General features: G+C 44.5%; 1 protein-coding gene across 1 annotated transcript in view; it reads left to right on the top strand.

Moving 5' to 3' along the window:
* Positions 1–15,227: 15,227 nt before the first annotated feature.
* LOC120028255 (leucine-rich repeat and fibronectin type III domain-containing protein 1-like protein) overlaps positions 15,228–22,482 on the top strand; it is a 34,472-nt gene continuing 27,217 nt past the window's right edge. The window contains exon 1 of the mRNA XM_038973427.1: positions 15,228–16,609. Within this exon, the coding sequence (XP_038829355.1) occupies positions 15,228–16,609 (1,382 nt within the window). The remainder of the gene's footprint in view (positions 16,610–22,482) is intronic.

Raw genomic sequence — 22,482 nt, 5'->3', positions numbered from 1 at the left:
CACACACACACACACACACACACACACACAAACCTGTCCATGACACGACTGTTCAACTGTTCACACACCTCTTGTTTTTAAATTTATTTTAAATGTATTATTATTTATTTATTTAACACCTCTTGTTGGCAGAGAGACAGTGTTGCAGTTTTAATGCTTATTTCCTGCAATTCTACACATTTTGCCATGTCTTTTGTGTGCTCTAATGATGTCTGAATGACTCAAACATTACAACAATATCAACTGGGGGCCCCCTCGGAAGTCTAGGCCACTTGACGCGTAATCTTGCCATCATAACTACAAGGTTTAGATAGCTGGATAGCCTAACTTAACGACTTAGCTAAATCTATTTAGCTGACATGGGCTAGTTGATTTTGAAATTGGACCTTGTTCATTCTACTATTACAACCACTGGAGGTTGGTGACACCTTATTTGGGAAGGATGGGCTCGTGGCAATGGCTGGAGCGGATTGAGTGGAATGGTATCAAATACATCATACACATGGTGTGATGCCATTCCATTCAGCAGCCTCCACTGATTACAACTTAGGCTAGTCTCAACAGTAAGTTGAAAAAAAATGATGGGAACGGAGACCGTCTATTTACTATGGCAGCCTTAAAGAAATCTGGAGTTAAAGAGGGACTGCCTTTAAAAAGCAACAACTCCCTTACATAACGGCCGATGTGGCATCGATATTACTCAGAAACAGTTATTGTAGTGGCATAATTGACTGCAAAGTGAGTCTGGTCTAAAACGGAGTTTGGAAAGTCCCTGCGTCACACCGGGTAAAATAAGGTTGGGTTTTGATTTGACGATGTCCATTTGCCCACTAACATGGGGTGAACAGCTGCAGTGATTGCTCTCGATCCAATCGCATAGACAGTCAAATCAAATTTTATTGGTCACATACACATGGTTAGCAGATGTTAATAAGAGTGTGGCGAAATGCTTGTGCTTCTAGTTCTGACTATTCAGTAGTATCTAACAAGTAATATAACAAATTCACAACAACTACCGTATACGCACAAATGCACACAAATGTAAAGGGATGAATAGAATATGTACATGTAAATATATGGATGAGCGATGGCCGTGCGGCATTGGCAAGATGCAGTAGATGGTATAGAATACAGTACATACATATGAGATGAGTAATGTATGATATGTAAACATGATTAAAGTGGCGTTATTTAAGGTGACTAGCGATACCTTTATTAAGTCCATTTATTAAAGTGGCCAGAGATTTGAGTCTGTATGTTGGCAGCAGCCTCTCTATGTTAGCGATGGCTGTTTAACAGTCTGATGGCCTTGAGATAGAAGCTGTTTTTCAGTCTCTCGGTCCCAGCTTTGTCGCCTTCTGGATGATAGCGGGGTGAACAGGCAGTGGCTCGGATGGTTGTTGTCCTAGTTGATCTTTTTGGCCTTCCTGTGACATCGGGAGCTGTAGGTATCTAGGAGGGCAGGTCATCTGTCCCCAGTGAGACAGACCTGCCCAGCAGCTCCAAATGTTTCCATAGAACCAACCTCACACATTTTTTTACATGAGAAACACTGCACTAAACACCTTAGTTAGATATCACATTTAGCAACTAAAACATCCTCGACCAACACGTCAACGTTTCTTAGAGATTTCTTGAGTTATCTTATCATTCTGGGGATTTTGAGGAAATGAAAGAGCCTTCTGCATCCACAGTGTCTCATGGGGGACAAACATCATTAACCAAATCCAGAATCGGTCAGGAAACATACCTCAAAGACTGAAATCTTGTTTTTATAATGAGGAACAGAAAAACATGTGCCAATTGAGGTGTTCAGTGGTTCTTTCAGGCTGGTTTATGCTTGGTCTAACAACATGTCCGTAGACAATTAGAATGTGACAAGTGTCGCTGGTCAAAACAACATTTAATTTATACTCTGGTGGAATGTCTGTAGACCGTCCTGCGACTGTTGGTTTTCCATGTCTCAAATGGAAAAGTCTGACCCTGTAGCAGCGTCCGTTGTCATGGTTACACGCAACGAGACAGTGCATACCCATACAGAATGATAGAGGCCTCTAGTGACCAGAAGGCCGTTTTAGCATTGGCAGTGCCATTGAAGGATGGTAGCCTAAATGCTTGTATTTTTAGCTCCAACAGTGCAGTAATACCTACCAATAATAATAAGAAGTTATTAAGGATGAGCCATGACCAGAATACAGTATACTGTACCTATAAAGTGGGTAAAACAGCATGTAAACATTATTAAAGTGACCAGTGTTCAATGACTCTATGTACATAGGGCAGCAGGGTAGAGTACCGGCTAGAACAGAGACTTTCGGGGCAGGGTACTGGGCGGAGACTGGCTAGTGGTGACTGTTTGATTGATAGCCTGGAGACAGAAGCTGTTTCTCAGTCTTTCGCTCCTAGCTTTGATGCACCTCTACTGTCTTCGTCTTCTAGATGGTAGCGCTGTGAACAGGCCGTGGCTCGGGTGGTTGAGGTACTTGATGATCTCCTTGTCCTTCCTGTGACACCTGGTGCTGTAGATGTCCTGGAGGGCAGGCAGTGTGCCACTAGTATTGTGTTGGGCTGACCGCACCACCCTCTGGAGAGCCCTGCGGTTGCTGACGGTGCAATTACCGTACCAGGTGGTGAAACAGCCCGGCAGGATGCTCTCAATGGTGCATCTGTAGATGTTTGTGAGGGTCTTAGGGGCCAAACCAAATTTCTTCAATATGTGCTGTTGCGACTCCTTCACCACACTGTCTGTGTGAAGAGACCATTTCAGGTCATTGTCTATCATTATAATTCTGCTAAATATGTGTATGCGACCAATAACATTTTATTTGATTTGATTATCTGTCATTATCAGGTAATTACCATTACCTTGTAAATAATGACCGTGTTCTGATTTATCTTACTGTAATAATGAACACAAATTAGCTAAAGTTAAGATGTTGTCAGCTATGCTAGCTAACATTAGGAGATTCCCTAAAAACACGCCACTTCGATACAGCTACGATTGGAAGTATTTTTTTTTTGCCGTTTAGGAGAACTTAGTTTAAGGTTAGGAAAAAGGTTAGGGTTAGCGAAAACGCTTTCCTAACCTGCTTCGAAAAGCCACTTCCGGTCGTAGCTGCATCGAAGAGGCAGGTTTTTGGGGAGTGCTACCTAGCTAGAAACTAACCAAAACACTGTTTAGAAAGTTTGCTACACAGCTTGCTACATTGACATATACCAAATTACATATTAAACGGATGTGTTTATTGGTGTTAAGTACAGCATGTTATTTGGACCACCATGCCGTTGATGTCATACAGCCTGTCATTTTGTGTTTATACTTTTACATAACGACAATGACACGTTTGATGTCGGAAGGCAATAGAATGTTCACGATGTCACTGCAAGGACTGTCTACAGCCGAGATGGGAACGGCGTAACATGAACACGCTGGTGTTTAGAAGATTACATCTGTCTCTGCCAGACATTCTGGATTGACTGCAGTAAGACCCAGAGCCCTCGGCGCTATCTAGCAGAAGAACAGAGAACAGGCACGTCTCTTTCTTTTCTCTTTCACTGCACCTCCTGTGCTCACATTTGCCGTTTCTTCTTTTATCTTTGCCACAACCGTCAAACTAGCAACCAGCAAATATTGAGCCTTTCACTCAAACCGCACCATTCTTGATCCACACCAACATGTATTATTATTATACCTGCTGTGGAGTTTTAATGAAATGGGGTTTAGATACATGGGTCTGGTGTGGGGCTAGAGCATGAGATGAGAAAAGGAGAAAAAGCATGCAGACAGTCCAGACAGGCACGCAGGCAGACAGACGGGGGGGTTATATATAAACTAAATCGTTAGCGATGCAGTCAGAGTGAGAGGAGAGGCGAGCTGGGCCTTGCTACAGCCGCTGTAGAGACAGACAGGGGATAGGCTGAGGAGAGAGACGGTCAACTGCATCATCTGCAAACAGGCCCGTACCCCAGAGGTGTCAGAAACACATCCACACCAACATTTGGCAAATGACAGCCACAAGGAGGGAGGACATTAACTTGAAATAATCAGACCAATAATAGACGCCAATAAGCCTAACGCTATGCCACAGGACGCTTGAATTTTGGGGAATGAGAGTGTGTCAAGACCCGTTTGCATATTCGTAATAAGGAGCAAATGGGATGCCTTTGCTAAAACATAGTTGAATTGTCCCTCTCCTTGCAAAGCAGATTATTATCTGTTGGCAGTAATGCGGAGAAATGTTCCCTTGGGATTTCGCTAGGCTCACATCTGCCGGTCAGTTATCAGTAGTCTTGCATCTGTCGCCTTGGTACCAAAGCTGGGGGGGGAAAACAGAGAGAAAAGATAAGAGCGGACCATTTACATCGCATGCGTTCACAGACTTTTTAGCGTGACTTATTGTAATGTATTGTGGTGAGCGCTAACCCATCACTTTCACACGAAGTGCCTCACTCCTTAGGTTGGTTTTGCCATAGATGCGACAGGGGTGTGTGACTTGGAACGCCGCTGTAATACGAGTGACTGGATTCACATCACGCTGAGGCCGTCGCTCTCCACCCTGCAGATCGCGAGAGTGGGCTCCAATTATAAAGCGTTCGTTCCGCTCAATGCAAAGTGACATCTCTGCATCTATCCACCCACAGTGCTTCACAATGCTTCACCCACTGTTCTGGAATAAGCCACTGGACTGGCTAGAGCCCTCTCCAATCTCCGGACCCGTCTAGGGAGCCTTGGTGCACTCAGAATCACAAGTGTCTCACTGACTGCCATATTAGAACCGACGTGGTTTATCTTTGATGTATTTAAGTGTGTACTTGGCATGGACACTGGAATTACTTTTCAGTAGTATTTATGTGGCGGACTGATTCCTTTGTATGTTAAGATCTAAATGTGTAATCCTCTCCTCATGAACAGCTGTGCGAGGTCAGATAGTCTGGGTTAATATCAGCACTCTCAAAGGGTTCTTTTCTCGCCAGCGCTGAATGTCCCTATGGACAGATTGATTAATCATGGTCAGTGAGATGGATTGGGAGATGCGCACACGTATGTACTTTGTACACATACCCAGTCATGCACTCACACATCAGTTTTCACACACCAACACACACTTTTTTTGAACCCATCTTAATGCATTCTCTATTTATTCAGGGTTCTTGTGCCTAAGTGGATATTTCAGACTGTCTCGCAGACACAACATGCGCGTTTACCCGACACGATCCACACACGCTCCTCATCCACATACAGCAGCTGCCAGTGTTTCCTGTCTGATGTTTGTGTCGTGGAAAATGAACATCTTTTTTCGTCTGATCAAAGTAACCCGCCGGCGTTGTTTTTCTGCTGGTTGACAGGCCTGTTGAGCTGACGGTTACATCTGATCACTCAGCTCCCCCATATTGTTTTGTTGTTGTATTTATTTAACCTGTTATTTAACTAGGCAAGACATGACGGTGTGCTCATCTGGGTCAGGTGAACGGTCACAGATTCCTGTGTGTAACGTGTCCCAGAGTTGGGCCAGGTCTGTTCAAACATATAGAGCATGTGGGTACAGAGCGCACACGCCACAGACAAAGGGCCAGCCTGGGTATTTCAGTTCAGGTGACTCATTGAGCTGTTTTCAACTCCAACTTTCAGCTCAGTACATGGAGGATCAAAAATACAGGAAATGGTAGATCAGGGTGAGCTACCCCTTTACACATGGCTATACTGATGCTACACTATACCATATGTAGTGTCTTCTCCCTTCCTCTCCTAATTTGAATGTATTTCTGTAAATGACGGCAATGCTTTTTCGTTGCAACCACCAAGCCTCTCGTTAGATCATGAAACCAATGGGAACATATGGGGTTTTTGTTATGCAGACGCTAATGAGTGGTTGTCTAATTACGTTCGTATTGCTGAGAGAGGAGAGAAGACAGATAGATGGAAGGTGGGAAAGAGCGAAGGAGTGGAAGACGGGAATATATTTGTAGGTAAATACCACGAATGAAATAAAAACACAATTATTTCCCGTCTGGTTTGAAAGCAGGTCAACAATGTGCATAACCCCAGAGATAACCATCAGTCTCTTTGTTTGGGTTGTGTGTGAGAGCGACTTTGTTGTTTTCCTCTCCCTTTGTTTGTAAGGACTTGACAGTGCATCCGTGTGTTATTATGCACAGTTTTTCCTCTGCTACTCTGGGGCATATTTCCAACAGCATGTGCAAAAAGTTCTAAGCAGGAGTGGGAGGCGGCGAGTTGGGCTGATTTGGAGTCGCTGCAGAGTTTAACTCGGCTCTCCCTCTGAGAGGTCAGCCGTGAAGGGACAGTTTTAGAGGGGAATAGATCTGTCTTGTACTCTCAGATTAATTTATTTTTATTTTTTATTGTTGCTGTAAATAGAATAGAATAAAGATAGAATATTATAGTTAAGTTGAGCAACGCATATATAAGTTGATAGAATACATCTTGGATCGAATCCAGTCTGGAATAGAGTAGAATCAATTGTAGAATGTGTTTCGTCGTACCACATAACTGTTCTCTGATTTTGATTTCATTGTTGGTAGATTGTTCTACAACCTACCCTATGTTAGTGCATCCCACATTTTTTTCTTAAAACATATCAAGCATGTACACTGAGTGTACAAAACATTACACCTGCTCTTTCCGTGACAGACTGACCGGGTAAATCCATGTGAAAGCTATGATACCTTATTGATGTCACTTGTTAAATCCACTTCAAATCAGTGTAGATGAAGGGGAGGAGACAGGTTAAAGAAGGATTTTTAAGCTTTGAGACAATTGAGACATGGATTGTGTATGTGTGCCATTCAGAGAGTGAATGGGCAAGACAAAACATTGAAGTGCCTTTGAACAGGGTATGGTAGTAGGTGCCCGGCACACCGGTTTGTGTCCTGAACTGCAACGCTGCTGGGTTTTTCACGCTCAACAGTTTCCCTTGTGTATCAAGAATGGTCCACCACCCAAAGGACATCCAGACAACTTGACACAACTGTGGGACTGTGGGACTATGGAGTCAACATGGGCCAGAATCCCAACTCAATATTGGGAAGGTGTTCTTAATGTTTTGTACAGTCAGTGTATATCATGTTGTGTCTCTCTCTCTCTCTCTCTCTCTCATCCACAGGTCAATGGACATCCTCCACAAGGGACCCATTTGTTTCCTTTAGTGCCCAGTACAGACACCCAGATGCTGCTTAGGTAGTCAACCTTACCGCCCGCTCACCGGCACCCTGACCACATAGCTGCCCATGTCTGCCCTCCTCTGCTAGGCCAACACAGCCCACAGTCTTCATGAGGATCACGACCCTGCCAGACCACACCAGATAGAGGTATGTATATCAGTGCGGTGTGCCTCGATACATCTCGTATTGAACAGCACTGCCAATCCTGGGATGTTACGCAGTGTGCATAATGGACAGACTTTCCATTGAATATTCTAATGAGGCAGCAGTGGCTTGATGGTGGACAGCTGTCTTGGACTTGGTCTTGATTTCAGAGGCATGAAGGGGGAATGTTGACATATCCAAGACGAGAGACAGCTCCCTCACAATTTCCAATCTGCTGGCCATCTGGCCCATGAGTCCAAATCCAAACCCTAAACCACCAGTTGGGTTTGTGGGATCTCATTTCCAAGAACTGAATTGATAGAATTTAAAGGAAGCATTTCCCATTCCTATTCGTCTTAGCTGAGGTTTAAGGGCCCTGTTTAACTTTTCACAACCGGTTGCCATGGCAGCACCTGTTACAACGTCCCTCTGGGAGAGCTGCCCTTATTGTGTGGAGGTTTAAGGTCAAAGGTCAGTGTCACAGCCTTTATCAAATACAGGGACCTGCTGTAGCCTGTCCCCTGAGGCAGCTGCCCCTGTCTGGCCTGGGGTCACAAGTCAACTGTACCTTAACACAAAGTGACAGGTCCCTTAACGGGGTAGAAACTACCGCAACACTGTACATAATTAAAATCTGCTTGTCCATTAGCACAAACTCAACTACTACTTGTGAAGTTGAAAATAATACTGTAGCTGTGCCTATGTCCACCCAGGGTTTTCTTGTGTGCCAGCCCATGCAGTCTTAATTTATTCAGGCACTTTCGATGTTGCTTTAAAAGCCAGTAACATTGATGTGCACCCTACATTTAGCGGTGAATTGATCACTGAACTAGCTGTAACAAAAAAAGAGAAATGGAGATAATGCTTGAAGATAACACAGCATGCAGTCTGAGTGAGACATTTTGTAATTTGCCTGGATAGGTCTTGCAGTATTTCTCAGCTATTCTGAGACCTTGACATTTCTGTAGAAACACGTAACGGACCCTAAAGTGCCCTTTTTCTATTTGCATGTTGTTAAGGTTTTTTATTTAAGGAAAACACTGAGGTAGAAATGCCAACAGGTCATTTTGGGGTAGGTGGTTGTGTTAAATGTGCATAAATTGGTATTTCTGCATCTTTGAGTTGATGGAGAAAAACAGAGAAGAATTCCCTTGGAAGGATTTGTACACTCTGGAGCCATCTTGAATATTGACTTTGATATTGACATTACAGAGGGGTGGCTAGTTGGATGGCTGGGTGGGTTTAGGGTGGATGGATACATGGGTGGGTGCATATGTGGATTGGTAGAATGTTGGATTGGTTGATGGATAGTTGGTAGGGTAGGAGATGAAGAGCAGATCAGAGAGGGTAGGATAGCAGGATAGGAGGAGGACAGGAGGATGATCAGAAGAAGAGGGAGAAGTGGAGGAGAGGAGAGGAGGAAGAGAAGGAGTGAGGAGATGAGGAGGAATGACTTTGATAGCAGCACAAATATCAAACCTAAGCAGGGATGGGCTTGATTAAAACCCTGGATGGCATAGCTGTAGATAAATCAACAGTCCATTAGGAAGTGCTGCCCAACCTTCACCATGGAAACTCGTATATACAAATATAATATTTTTGTTAAAGTAATTGTCATGTTTTTTTTTTTACTTTTAAAAAAACTATGTGAAACCTGTTAAGGAAATCCTTTATTTTGTAGAGGTTACATTCTCAGAAGATACTTTTCATAAAATGTATAGATGACTCATATAAATCACATACGGTATTTTGTCTTAAATATGTCATACCATATCTTTGTTGGCATCATTTAATTTATTCAATTGTGTATGACATAGAAGGCATATAAGTCAACGCATATACAAATACACCACTGACATATAAGGCAACACGTACAAAATCTTACCAGATTCTTATTAGATTGTTGTACAAATAATCTTCTTCTGCCATATACGATTATTTCATTCTCATGATTCTTTTCCATATGTTGGAGACTACGATGGATGGATATGGGAGCTGAGGCAAAGGTGAAAGAGGAGGAGAGAGATATGAAGGGATGTAGATGAGGGACAGGTATAGATGGGTTCGGTGGGGGCAGTGAGAGACGAGGATGAGTCGAGGCAGATATATCCAGGGAGGGAGTGTGTCTTCTGCTGGGGTAATTCACTGGGAGTTGCTGTGAAATGGAACAAGTCTGCTGAGGCTGCTAGAGATTATTCAAACCCTTTTTCCCGGGGAGATGTGACAGAAGAGAGTGGCTCTGAAATCAGACTCAATCAAACTGTACTGGGTCCCATCACAGACTGCAGAGTTCCTTTTCCCTTGGGCACCCTTGCAGCACAACTATAATCAGATGAAACATAGGCAAAAACCGAAGGACATTTTCGACTGCGGGACAGGGGAGAATTCATATATTCATCTATGCATTTTGTAGTTTTAGTAATACTAGGCAAACAGTATTACGGTATGGCCATGGAATACTTGATTTCAGCTAGTTTTACATAGGAAAGGTTGATGAAGCATACTCGAGTTGATTTTATAATGCTCTGAGGCTGAAGGACTGGCTCTTCTTCACATGATGGAGGAATAAGAAGTAGGCAAACTGACAGAAATGCTACTTTTTTTATCCCAGCATCACACATGGATAAAATACCCCGTTGTGAAGTTTGCTTGATTTCCGTGTATGGTAGTTCTAATACCTTCGATGGTTTAGAGCATGGGTCAGGCAACAGCAGAGTTGTGTGTTTCATTCCCACATGGGCCACATACTGTATATTGCATATGTCTTACTGTTGACAGCTTTGGATAAAAGTCTGTTAAATGACCATATTTTGGGGAGAGCATAGCATCATATACCACCTTATTCAGTGTTATTTGAAAAAAAAACGTTACTTTATGGAAGCTACGTTATTTTATCTGGGTGAACCACACAGTAATGCAGTGCTGTGACAGTCCGATAAAGACTTCACAGACTTGTCTATGACGGAACTGTGAGATTTGAGGAACGATCTGACAATTCAAAACCATTGAATATGTCTCACTACCTTTCATCCAAAGTAATAGCGGCAGTAGTGTAACAGATGAAACGGCACACGGATTTAAATATGAACCTATTCAGCAGTCTGAAAAGTATGCCAGTTATGCAAAATCGGTCTGATTGTGATATGCAAATATAACCATGTCTGATTCAATGTAAAACAAAAACAATATTCTATATACTTCACATTCTACGTTTCCACTATTTTCCTCTAATTTGTCAACTATGTACCTGATGCTGGCAAATTGAGACAGAGGTGAAGAGCGCAAAGTACGATGCCAAGAGGGGGTAAAGAAACTGAATATTCAAATGAAATAAAGAGCATGATGGTCCCACTTCCTACACTATAAGCAGTGTATATCTTTAAACAGTTTGTCTTATCTCTTCAAATAGAGGAGCCCTAGAGGAACAGCTGCATGCAGTGATCCTGAATGGAGCTCAGTTAGCACTGCTGACTACCAAGTAGGGCCCCCGCCTAGCCTCTTTCAGCTAAAAGGGGCTTTCAAAGGGAACCTGGCTTGCCAGTGTCACCACGTAAAGTCCACAGCCAACAGAGTATTTTCTTGGTGCTTTGATTTCACGTTCATTTAAGGCTTGCCATGACTCTGCAGGAAATGTACGCGCCCATAAATGATGATCAGTTATGTTAGATTAGTGTTGTGGCATGCGTCACGGTTGTAGTATGCTGCAGAGCTATTGCGGGAGAATCATTCAATCCCAGTGTTATGTATTAGCGGTAGTATCCCCATTACATGCTATTCTCTGTGCGGCTTAGATCTCAGTAGCTTGTCACGGCCAGTGTGGAGATGTGTGTCGAGGGGTCCGTCGACTTTGAGGTATAATGCTGATTGTAGGGTTTCGCAGCAAAATAGTTGATCTCTAAGGCTCTAGTCAAAGCAGGTTTTTTGGAAGGCTTACTGGGTTTATGGTACAGTAGGTTATACTAAACCCTGAGGTTATTTTCCTTGCAATAATCACATAATGTTGTACTGTAACTTAACCGCTGGAACACATTGAATATGGCTCCAAAATACCCTCTAGGAAATTCTTCTCAGTATCTAGCATCAAACAAACCCCAGTTACTGTAATGTGCAGCGGGTGCGTTACCCATTTTATTTGACAAGCACAGATGGTGAGGCATTTTTTGCCCCGTTTCCCCATTAATACTGCGTAGTTGATGTCACGCAGCGGAGTTAATGATTTTAAAGGATACTTCGGGATTTTAGCAATGAGGCCCTTCATTTACTTCTCCAGAGTCAGATGAACTCATTGGGTGCCATTTTTATGTCTGTATCCAGTATGAAGGAAGCTGGAGGTAGTCTTGCGAGCCAATGCTAACTAGCGTTAGCGCAATGACTGGAACTCTGTGGGTAACTACTAGCATACTGTAAATGTACTATATAGGATATACTGCTATGTTGCCCCTCAGTGTTTGTGTGTCTCTTGAAATGACTCAGTGGCTTAGACAGTGTGTCAAATGATTGATTCTCTTGCGGTCTCCCTCCTTCTGAGCACCGCCGCAGTCCTTCTCAGTCCTACACAGACCCAAGCACAAACAACACAAGGCTCCAAATATACAATTTACGGGTTTTTGAAACCCAATCTCCCTCTCCTAGACCCCTAGTCTGCCTGTTCATCTGCGGTTGCTATGAGACCGAACACCTCGGAGCACACTCTGAGGGTCACCCTGACCAATAGCAGAGATGCACGGCACAGCATCTTGCTGAAGCACTTTGTTTTCTCTCTTTCCAGTCCATCCCTTCATCTGAGGAGGAGAGTGGTGGTGGTGTGTAATGGGATGTGAGAGAGATAGGCCTTTGGTCCGTGGGCTAATGGATAAGCTCCAGACCAGAGCAGTGTTCTGAACAAACACACGAACCAGAATCGTCTACTTATCCCGAAAAATATTTGTGGAACTCTGTTTGAATATCGGCGTCATACCATCAAGTAGGGGGGAAAAAACACCACTGTGATATTTTTCGCTCTTTTACGTACCACAGAAAACAATGGCATGAGCGCATCTCTGTCAAAACATGTCCGCCAGACGCACAGGATGTGGTGCCACATTGCTACGATGAACGAACATTTCATGCGACGTGATTAGATATCGCGCACCGATACGATTGTCCTGGCAGTGAAGTTCTTGCTCTAAAGGCAAATGGGCAAGCTGAGACCACAAACATCTGCGCGCGCCACATCTTCTCTGTCAGTTTATGTGGTAGGCCCTTCTGAGAAGGAGAAATACTCTCCCTTTACATATGTTCCCGTGGTCGTCCTCTGTGAGGTCATTGGTGTACTACTGACATCGCGTTCTACCAGGCTCTTTTCGTCTTGCCTCATGTTTCAATGTATACTGTAGAAACTTGGTCGTTTTACATGATTAAAAAACGAACGATGCTCATGTTTTAATGACTTAGCATTTGCACACGCTTGTAGCCTGTCTTGTACCAGCAAGACCAGAATACATTAGTGCTCCTGTACAACTCTTCCGCATTAAAACACACTGACAGTAAGCAGAAGCGCGATTCCTTGAATCACTGTTTGTCTCGGAGTGGAGGAAACGGCAGCCGTCAAGTGTCGCCCTAGCTGTGTTTACTCCATGCGTAGTGAACCGCTCTGGGTCTTGCTCCTATTCTCTTCTCCCTCAGCCTGATCCCAAGAGGGCGGGGCAGCAGTTCTCATCGACTGGGCCCTGCAGACCGTTCCACTCCGCAGCCCGACAACCTAATCCATCTCCATTGTGGGGAGGCACGGGGGTCAGAGAATTCTGTCGGAGCAGAGCAGAGTGGAGGCTCATCCCGTAAATAAGCTCTGGGGTGTCAACTGTCTCCAGTCTCCCCACCTAGATTCACCAGAGAGCTGACGGTTAGCTGCTTGGCATTTTAAGCCCTGTACCTTGGGAGATTTCTGCCCACATAATGATGTTTCCCCGCTACGGCTGACGGGGCTGTGGCTTTGGTACATATGATATGAGAGGAGTTGGAAATCAGGCCCTCATTCTTAGAGCAGATTGTTGACCTTTAGATGATGGTGTTGTCTTACAACAGCTTAGCCTGAGAGAGAGATGATTAACAGAGGGAAATTTAACAGCGGCCATGTTGTTTTGCCATTTACCCGCATCTCCCCTTATCAAGTTGAAAGCAACCTGACCCACCATTGTTTCAACAACGGAGCAACACATCTGTGTTTACTGTTAGTCTTTATTTTTATTCACTGCATTTCTTTGTTCCTTCCCGGCAAAACCCGCAATTTACCGTTGCTAATAGCTGTTGACGTGTTGTTAAAAGGACGGGATTGCTACAGGATAAGCACTTGACGGAAGCTAAGTTGGCTTTTGTGTTGGCTGGCAGTACAGTTAATTCCTTTTTAATTATGGAGAACCAGGAGGTAAACGTTTTCCAGAGCAGCCATCCTATTTGATCCACTTACGCTGTGTAGGCTATTACGGTATGTATGGTAGCTCAAATGTCTCACACGGTGATTTGACCTTGAGAGTAACTGCATCAGTGTCTACTGCACCTCTATTCACAAGATCAAATGCGTCCTATAAAATTGAATGTATGTAAAATAAAAATAAAAAGATTAAGAGTTTCAATGTGGTTTCCATCTCTTTACATTTGTTTGGTATTCACCATAGCATTAGCCCTGTAATCCAAGGTGCAGCTGTGAAATGGGTCGGTGAAATGAGATGCATACGGGCAGCTGCTATGTTCCTGTTGATGCTGTATGGTGGATGGCCACTCGGTCACACGCGAGAAGCTATTCAATAGCATCATACATCTCCATTCCAATTCCATTCAATGGTTTTATTAAATTCACAAAGAACATAAGGCCTTTTTTAATGGCCGATGACAAATCCCATGCATGTCCTGGTGCGTTGAGTTGTAAAGCTGAGAACTGCAACCGCAGAAATGCCGTCTTAAATACAGATAGAGTGTGTGTGTGTTTAGGGTACTTTGCCATGAACAAGGAATTACCACGATAAATACATTAAAGTGCCATTTTATGGATATGCATCATACGACGAGAGAAATGAGAACATCTCGGCCATCGGCAGTTCACAGCACTTCAAATCTGTCTTGCTACCTCATTTCAGGAAGACCTTTCCCACGTGTAATAGGACTACCAATCTTTTTTTTCAGAGTGTGTGTGGGTTACGCATGTGCTCATGCTGTGTGTTGTGTTGTGCATTGCTGTTTGTGTATTTGCGCGTGTATTCGTAAGAATGAGTTCGTAAGTGTGTGGGTGGATGACTGCGTGCTTTTGCTACAACTGTATATGCATTCCCAGTTGGCGTCTCCTATACAGATATATTCGTGTTTTCACTCATGTTGGAGATGGAGGGAGCTATCTAAAGAAAAAACGGGCTTTTAGAAAATCCACTGTGGTAAATCCTTAAACTGTGATATGGCAGCCAACTAACTTTGTCCAGGGATTGCATGTTGAGTTAAATGATTTGCTAAGCTATAATTACACACACCTATTCTTTGCCCTTATCTCTTCATTGGACATATTAGCATACCATGTGTATGATTCCCGGAAATAAGAAACAAGCCGTTAATAAAATTGTCTCGCTTGAAACGTCACCTTCGCCTTATGCTTCAATGTGTGCTACACATTTCATTCAGGGTATTGCCCACTCATTGAAATGTATTCACATACGTTTACTGGCTTTGATCATCTGAATGCAGGGCGAACACTGCTGTTTTGCATTCCGATCATGGCTGATAGAGATATTTCATCTCAGTTTGACCACTGTGATAGCTAAACGTAGATATACATCTTGATTCACCTAGTAAATTCCCCGCTTGGAGTACCACATCCTCACATGTCCTGACCAGTGCCTCTCTTCTTTGCCTTGCAGTTTCCCCAGAACGCCCGAGGGAGGATGGACCGGCTCATCTTCTCCCTGTTGGTGCTGGCCGTCTCCACCAGGGGGCAGCTGTGCCCCAAGCGCTGCATGTGCCAGAACCTGTCCCCCTCGCTGGCCATCCTCTGTGCCAAGACGGGCCTACTCTTCGTGCCCACCGTCATCGACCGGCGCACCGTGGAGCTGCGTCTCACTGAGAACTTTATCACAGCCATAAGGAGGCGGGACTTTGCCAACATGACTAGTTTGATCCATCTGACGTTGTCCCGCAACACCATAAGCCAGATCATGCCTTACACCTTCGAGGACCTCAAGCGGCTGCGAGCGCTGCACCTGGACAGCAACCGGCTAAGTGTGATCAGGGATGACCACTTTCGGGGGCTCACCAACCTTAGGCACCTGATCTTGGCCAACAACCAGCTGCACGAAATCTCTCCCCACGCCTTTGACGACTTCACAGGAACCCTGGAAGACCTGGACCTGTCCTACAACAACCTGGTGGACATCCCCTGGGAGACGATAGGTCGTCTAACCAACGTCAACACCCTTAACATGGACCATAACCTTATAGAGCACGTGCCCCAAGGAATCTTCACCAACCTGCACAAGCTGGCGCGTCTAGACATGACTTCCAACAAGCTGAAGAAGATCCCACCGGATCCACTTTTTCTGCGCATCCCCGTCTACGCTAAAGCCAAAGGATCTCCTCAGTCGTCATTGGTGATGAGTTTTGGTGGGAACCCGCTCCACTGTAACTGTGAGCTGCTGTGGCTGAGGAGGCTGACCAGAGAAGATGACCTGGAGACTTGTGCCTCTCCTCCAGACCTCACAGCCAAGTACTTCTGGACCATCCCCGAGGAGGAGTTCATCTGTGACCCTCCGGTCATGACCAGGAAGTCTGCCAAGACCTTCACCATGGAGGGCCAGCCAACCAGTCTGAAGTGCAAGGCCAACGGAGACCCGGACCCAGAGATTCACTGGATTTCCCCTGAGGGCCGTCTGATCTCCAACACATCAAGGACTGTCACCTTCAGCAATGGCAGCCTGGACATCAACATCACCTCCATGAAGGACTCTGGAACCTTCACCTGCATTGCCTCCAACGCGGCGGGGGAGTCCACGGGCCAGGTGGAGCTGGTGGTCAACCTCCTCCCCCACCTGGCCAACAGCACCAACCGGCTACGGGAGCCCGACCCTGGTCCTTCAGACATCCTCACCTCGGCCAAGTCCACCTCAACCACGGGCAACGACACACGGAGGAACCAGGAGGGAAGGGTGCTGATGGCGGAGCTGACAGCTAGCTCCGTGCTGATCAAATGGCCATATCAAAACCACGTCCCTGGGATCAGGATGTACCAGGTCCAGTACAACAGTTCCCTGGATGACACGCTCATCTACAGGTGAGAAGGGATAGGGATCTGAACGGGGGCGATGGGGAAATAGCTTGAGTCTCTGGGTAAGAATGAGTTAAAAAACGTTCAAATGTGTTTTTGTGTTAAGGAGTTACTCAAGGTTTTTTGATGAAATTACATTTTGACTCACGGATGTACAATTACAAGATGTCTATCAGCTAAACAGGAGCAATCATAAGAACACCAGAAACATTTCATGTTGTATACATGTATGTAATTATAATGTGTTAATAATTAGGTTGGTACTTACTAATCGTTATTTGCAAGAGATAAAAAGGTAACATTTTTCATTTGCTTTGAGAAGTCATGTTTCCTCTCTTCTCTCCTTATTTATTATTTCGCTCCTTCGTCCTTGTTCCAAGGTTTATTTAGATTTATTTTTAGTTTTGATGCTTCCCTCATTGCATATGCCAGGTCCAACATCAACTTATATCAATTATTTAGAGTTTGTAGCGCTCTGATAGATGCTGATGGACCGATCGGTAATTCGTTAATTATTTTGGTCATCAAAAGTGTTGGTTTTCATTCAAGTCTTACAGGGCCTGCAGGGACTGGCCCAGGGCTCCTCACGTCGTCTTACAGGGCCTGGCCCAGGGCTCCTCACGTCGTCTTACAGGGCCTGGCCCAGGGCTCCTCACGTCGTCTTACAGGGCCTGGCCCAGGGCTCCTCACGTCGTCTTACAGGGCCTGGCCCAGGGCTCCTCACGTCGTCTTACAGGGCCTGGCCCAGGGCTCCTCACGTCGTCTTACAGAGCCTGGCCCAGGGCTCCTCACGTCGTCTTACAGGGCCTGGCCCAGGCCTGTATGCAGGCGGCTTGTTTAGTTTGTCTGCTCTGATCAATGGCAGCTGTCACTAAGGGAGCATATTGATTTGGGATCTCATTTAGGGTATCCACGTCGAGATTCTGGAGGCAAATCTTAGTGACTGAACATAGGCGGTTCTGTCCCACTGTGGAAAAAGCACAGCCACAGTGAGAGAAAGAGGGAACTTCACTTTCTTTGGTGTTTTCAATCTTTGTTTCAGGGGAAACGTATTCCCCAAGCGGTTTCTGTTACCAAGGGATGATTTTGAATGCCGAACATGTAGAAAAACATTGTACACAGAGAGACACAGTTTGGATTGTGGCTGGTTTTAGAGCAGGTACACAGTCTATAGACTGATGTGTCTGTGCTCTGATAAACGCTCTCTCTCAGCAGATATTGTGGGGAGCCTAAACTAATGAACACGGCAGCCAATTAACTGACTGGGACAGGAGAGATGTTACTATAGGTGAATTTATCTAGGACTAAGTACTTAAACATTGCTCCCTGTTCCTCATTGACTAGTTGTCTGATTTTATCTACTTGGTCTGGGAAAGCAGTGAGCATACACAGATGCTTGCAGACACACAAACACATGCACGCTCGCACACATACACATATGCACACACAAAGTTATGTAAACATAGCATATTATGTATCTTGCACTTGTCTACACACCCACTGAAGGGTATGAGCAGATAGTACACTCAAAGACATTCAATACACTAATACAAACACACACCCACACAAACAAAGCAAGTACAGTACATTTCTCAAACGGCTCATCATAACAAACATCTTTCTTTGTTTTTGGACGAATCTGAGGTTTTGCTCGACTCTTGGGCAGCAACGCTTGCTTAAACTCTGCCTCTTGTCTTCCATATTGATTTGGAAGAAGAGAAGAATGTGCATAAAGGACACGTTTCGGAGACGAAGAGCTCAAGTGAACAACAACACCCTGAAGCTGTAATTTCTAGACAATTTTCGAAAGCTGTGCAGAGGAATGGCGTAACAGCCACTGCCAGGTCCCAGTACGCGACACGCTGCAGCCCAAAGATTACTAAGAGCGAATCAGTATAATGCCCACAGGAACTGGGTCGACCGGACGAACGGTCTGTCCTGCCAGCTCGCTACGCATTAGGGCTATTGAAATGTCTGTCGGTACCCTTCTGCTGATTTGGCCCATTGCAAATGAGCTTCTATGTTCTCTATGGTCTGGTCCAGCTCCTACTCAAAATGTGTTCTTGATCATTTTAGGCATTTCTGTACAACAATAACATAAAAAAAAACAGGTTGCATCCAAATGTTTCTAGCAAATGATCATTTTGGCCCGATTAGGGCCCTGATAGTCCTTTCCTTCCAGACCACCGATCTAAAATTACTTGACAGATGTATTTGATACAGTGTAAATCAAATCAAACTTTATTTGTCCCATGCGCCAAATACAACAAGTGTAGACTTTACCGTGAAACGCTTACATACAAGCCCTTAACCAACAGTGCAGTTCAAGGAAGAGTTAAGAAAATGTTTACCAAATAAACTAAAGTAAAAAGTGTCAAATAAAAATAACGGGGCTAAATACAGGGGTTACCGGTACCGAGTCAACGTGCGGGGGTACAGGTTAGTTAAGGTAACTTGTACATGTAGGTAGGGATGAAGTGACTGCATAAATAATAAACCGTGAGTAGCAGCAGTGTAAAAAACTGTTGGGGGGGGTGGGGGGGTGGGTGTCAATGTAAATAATCCGGTGTCCATTTGATTAATACCCTCCTTTCACATGTCAATGGCCAAAAATAAAATGAGACTATTAAAGGAAGGCGTTTGACAGTATTGGAACACGGCCCCCACCATTCCTCTAATGTAGGAAAGTGATTGACAGTTTATATCAGACGGAGGAAGCTTGAAGCACACGGGACCGGCTGTGAGGTCCTTAGGGCCCGCTTTATATTTGCTGGCGCAGTCACTCGGGCGGTGCCCATCGATGGCATTGATGGTGTCTCCATGCGGGACGTCACCAGGAATCAATTGGACCCAGCTGGACATTGGCAGTAGTCACTCCTCCTCAATTCCCCTTAACGCCTCTACTTTACAGGACTATTGGACTCGCCGACTCCTCCGAGCTCCTCTCAGTCCCTCTCTGTGGTGGGGCCCCCGGTGAATAAAGGCCCCACCACAATAGAATGGCACCGTCGCACATGCACACTCCTTTCATGCTCTACTTTTTAAATCACCTCTGCTTGAGGTTCTATTAGGGACAGGTGGAAGAGCACTGTAGGGGGAGACGGTGAAAGAAAGAAAGGAAGAAGTGAAGAGATAGAGATTGAGGGAGCCGATATTTTGTCACTGTGATATCATGATTATCAACTAAACTATATTAATAATCACACTTGCGTGTGAGTAGACTCGTGTCAGGGGAATGAAGGAAGACATGTAAACCATTGGCGGTTTTAATACTTTGTGACGACTAAGGAGCTCGCCAATCCACTCACTTGACGGACTTGGTTCCGTTTATACCGGAGTGATTATTAGTATACATGCAACATGCATCACCTGTTTATTTGGGGCCTTTGTTGGCCCTCTGAGCTGACATTTTCCTGGTTGCGACAAAGCCGTCCCACTGGACACACGCTGGTTGAATCATCGTTGTTTCCACGTCATTTCAATGAAAACGACACTGAACCGACGTGGAATAGACGTTGAGTGGACGTCTCGGCCCAGTGGGATCATTTGTTATGCGACATTTGACATTTGCCCACTTGAAGTGTACCTGCGATGTCTCTCAGACAGTCCTTATAAGGACTATATTTAGTCGAAACAAATAAAAACACTAAACCATAGGGATTCTTCTCAACAAAGGCTTGGCAAATTAGGATGCGTGGCGTGAAACGGAGCCTGGCATAAGTGAATTCCCCGAATTATGGTTTTGAAAAGACGCTGTTGCCAACACCCTATTTTCGAACGTGACAGGTAATTTCCTTTTGGTGTTGTACTTGAAGGCCCCCTGCAAAGAGGCCACAATGACATGTTCACAGCATTGCCTTGTGAGGAATCAAAATAGAATCAAACCGAAGAGCATTACATTGCTGCACACAGCTTCTCCTGAGCAATGGGTTATACCATCAACGTGGCTGTCTCACCGTGCATGATGGTGCAGCATAGCACCTGTACAGAGATGGATAGATTAAGGTTAAATAGTTCCCTCGGTTTTGGCGCCGGCCTACCTTGTTCTTTTGCTAACGACTCTTTACATTTACGCTCCTCAGTGTTATGTTTCATTGGAACTAACCTCCAAACTGGCATGGGCTTCAAAGCTTAAAGGATGACTCATCAGGTTCACATAGTATGTAAGATTGGCTCTCGCATGGAGATCTCGAATAGAGATCCAAGAAAGAGAATGATGTTGCCTGCCTTTTGATAGCATATTTCAACAAAGAACGGCAACATAACAATTTTTTTCTGTTATCAGATGCCAATAACTGTAACATGAACTGTTGTGTGATGTAGATGAAAAACACGCCTTGTATAAATCGACTCTCGAAGATTGAGTCAAAACACAAAAATCTATTTAAAAGTAAAGGGACCATATGTCCATATCAGTCGATTGAACTGATAAAATGAAACAAACAAAGGCTATGAAATCTCTATTAGATAATAGTTGTTGGTTTTAAGGCCTGCCAATACAAATGAAACCAGGTGCTGTGTTGAGCATGTTGATGTGGGACAGATGGTTATCCCAACCTGTTCTTCCTCGTCCGCCTACCAACCTCAACGCTTTATTCAAGGTTATGCGCCATGATGGCATTTTTAAATTATTTACAGCCTGAAAAAGAAGTTGGGGATTCTGATAGGCTGCCATCACGTGTGATATCTCAATTGGCTGCGTACATAGTGCTGAAGCTTTCAGCTAGTGTTTGTGATATCACACATAATATGCTCATCTGCACGTAACCATGTGCACTCCACTTATACTCATGTGCAAGCCAAGTCAGAGACGCAGACATACAAGTGTGCATACTCTCTCTCTCTCTCACATGTGCATACATACACAAACACACTGCTCTACAAACTACCATACAACGTCTGACTCTAAATCTATAAGATTAGCCTTTAAAAAAAAAAGGTGTTCCTTCTTCCTCTGTGTTGCTCACATTTTCTATGACTGGCCTCTTAGAATCCGGTGATGTTCCCCTTTTTCCAGGTTTATCCATCTTAGTGTATGCTCCTCACGTATGCCTCTGTTGGAAAGGGCAACAAGGGGCCGATTGGCTTTATCCCCTACCAGAAGACCCAGACATGAACCAATCTGGGTGTCTCATCTCCGCCCCCAAAAAACTAAACTCCCTAAATGTATACAGGCCTGGTTCTCTGCATGCTACTATGGCTGCATAGCAATTACGTGACTATCATGTTGCTGGGAAATAAATAATAGATAACTCTCTGAAAAGAGATAACAGGTTTATGACTAGACTGCAGAGGCCCAAGTGTTTTAGCTCAACACGAAATGAGCTGGAAATATGGACCGATTCCTTTGACTTCTAATGTGGGTGATAGAGGATATTTTAAATTTGAAGCAAGACCTTTATCTCACGTGATACTATGAGAACCAAGGCCATGCATGGAGATGAGGAAGTACAGTATGTCATTAGGCTCCAAGTAATAGTTCTGGAAGCTGCACTTCCTCAAAGGTGATTGGCAGACGGTTAATGTGTGAACTAGGAGATAGCATGGAGAAGAGACTTTCCCCTCCAAACCCTAACGTGTAGCAGAAAATAGCTTAGATATATAGTCTTCCCCTCCAAGTCAGTAACTCCCCCTTCGTAAATGATTGATGGGATGATTAGCATGACTCTCCTTGCCGGAAAGCTGCAGGGTGCGTACTATGTGGTAAAATGACCCATAACCCTGAAACCACACACTGGTATCAATTATATCCTGAACTTAAGTTTAAAAAAAGGAATGTTGGGTCATGGTTAGGGTTACAAAAGCAGGGCATGTTACTGGAAACTTTCGAGGTTTACCAGTAAACTACCAGAATGTTGGTATCTTTCATGGATTCTAGG

This window comes from Salvelinus namaycush, chromosome 34, assembly GCF_016432855.1.
Source record: "Salvelinus namaycush isolate Seneca chromosome 34, SaNama_1.0, whole genome shotgun sequence".
NCBI classification, from domain to species: Eukaryota; Metazoa; Chordata; class Actinopteri; order Salmoniformes; family Salmonidae; genus Salvelinus; species Salvelinus namaycush.
The sequence above is the reverse complement of the archived record's forward strand: the minus strand, read 5'-3'. Positions and strand labels throughout refer to the sequence as shown.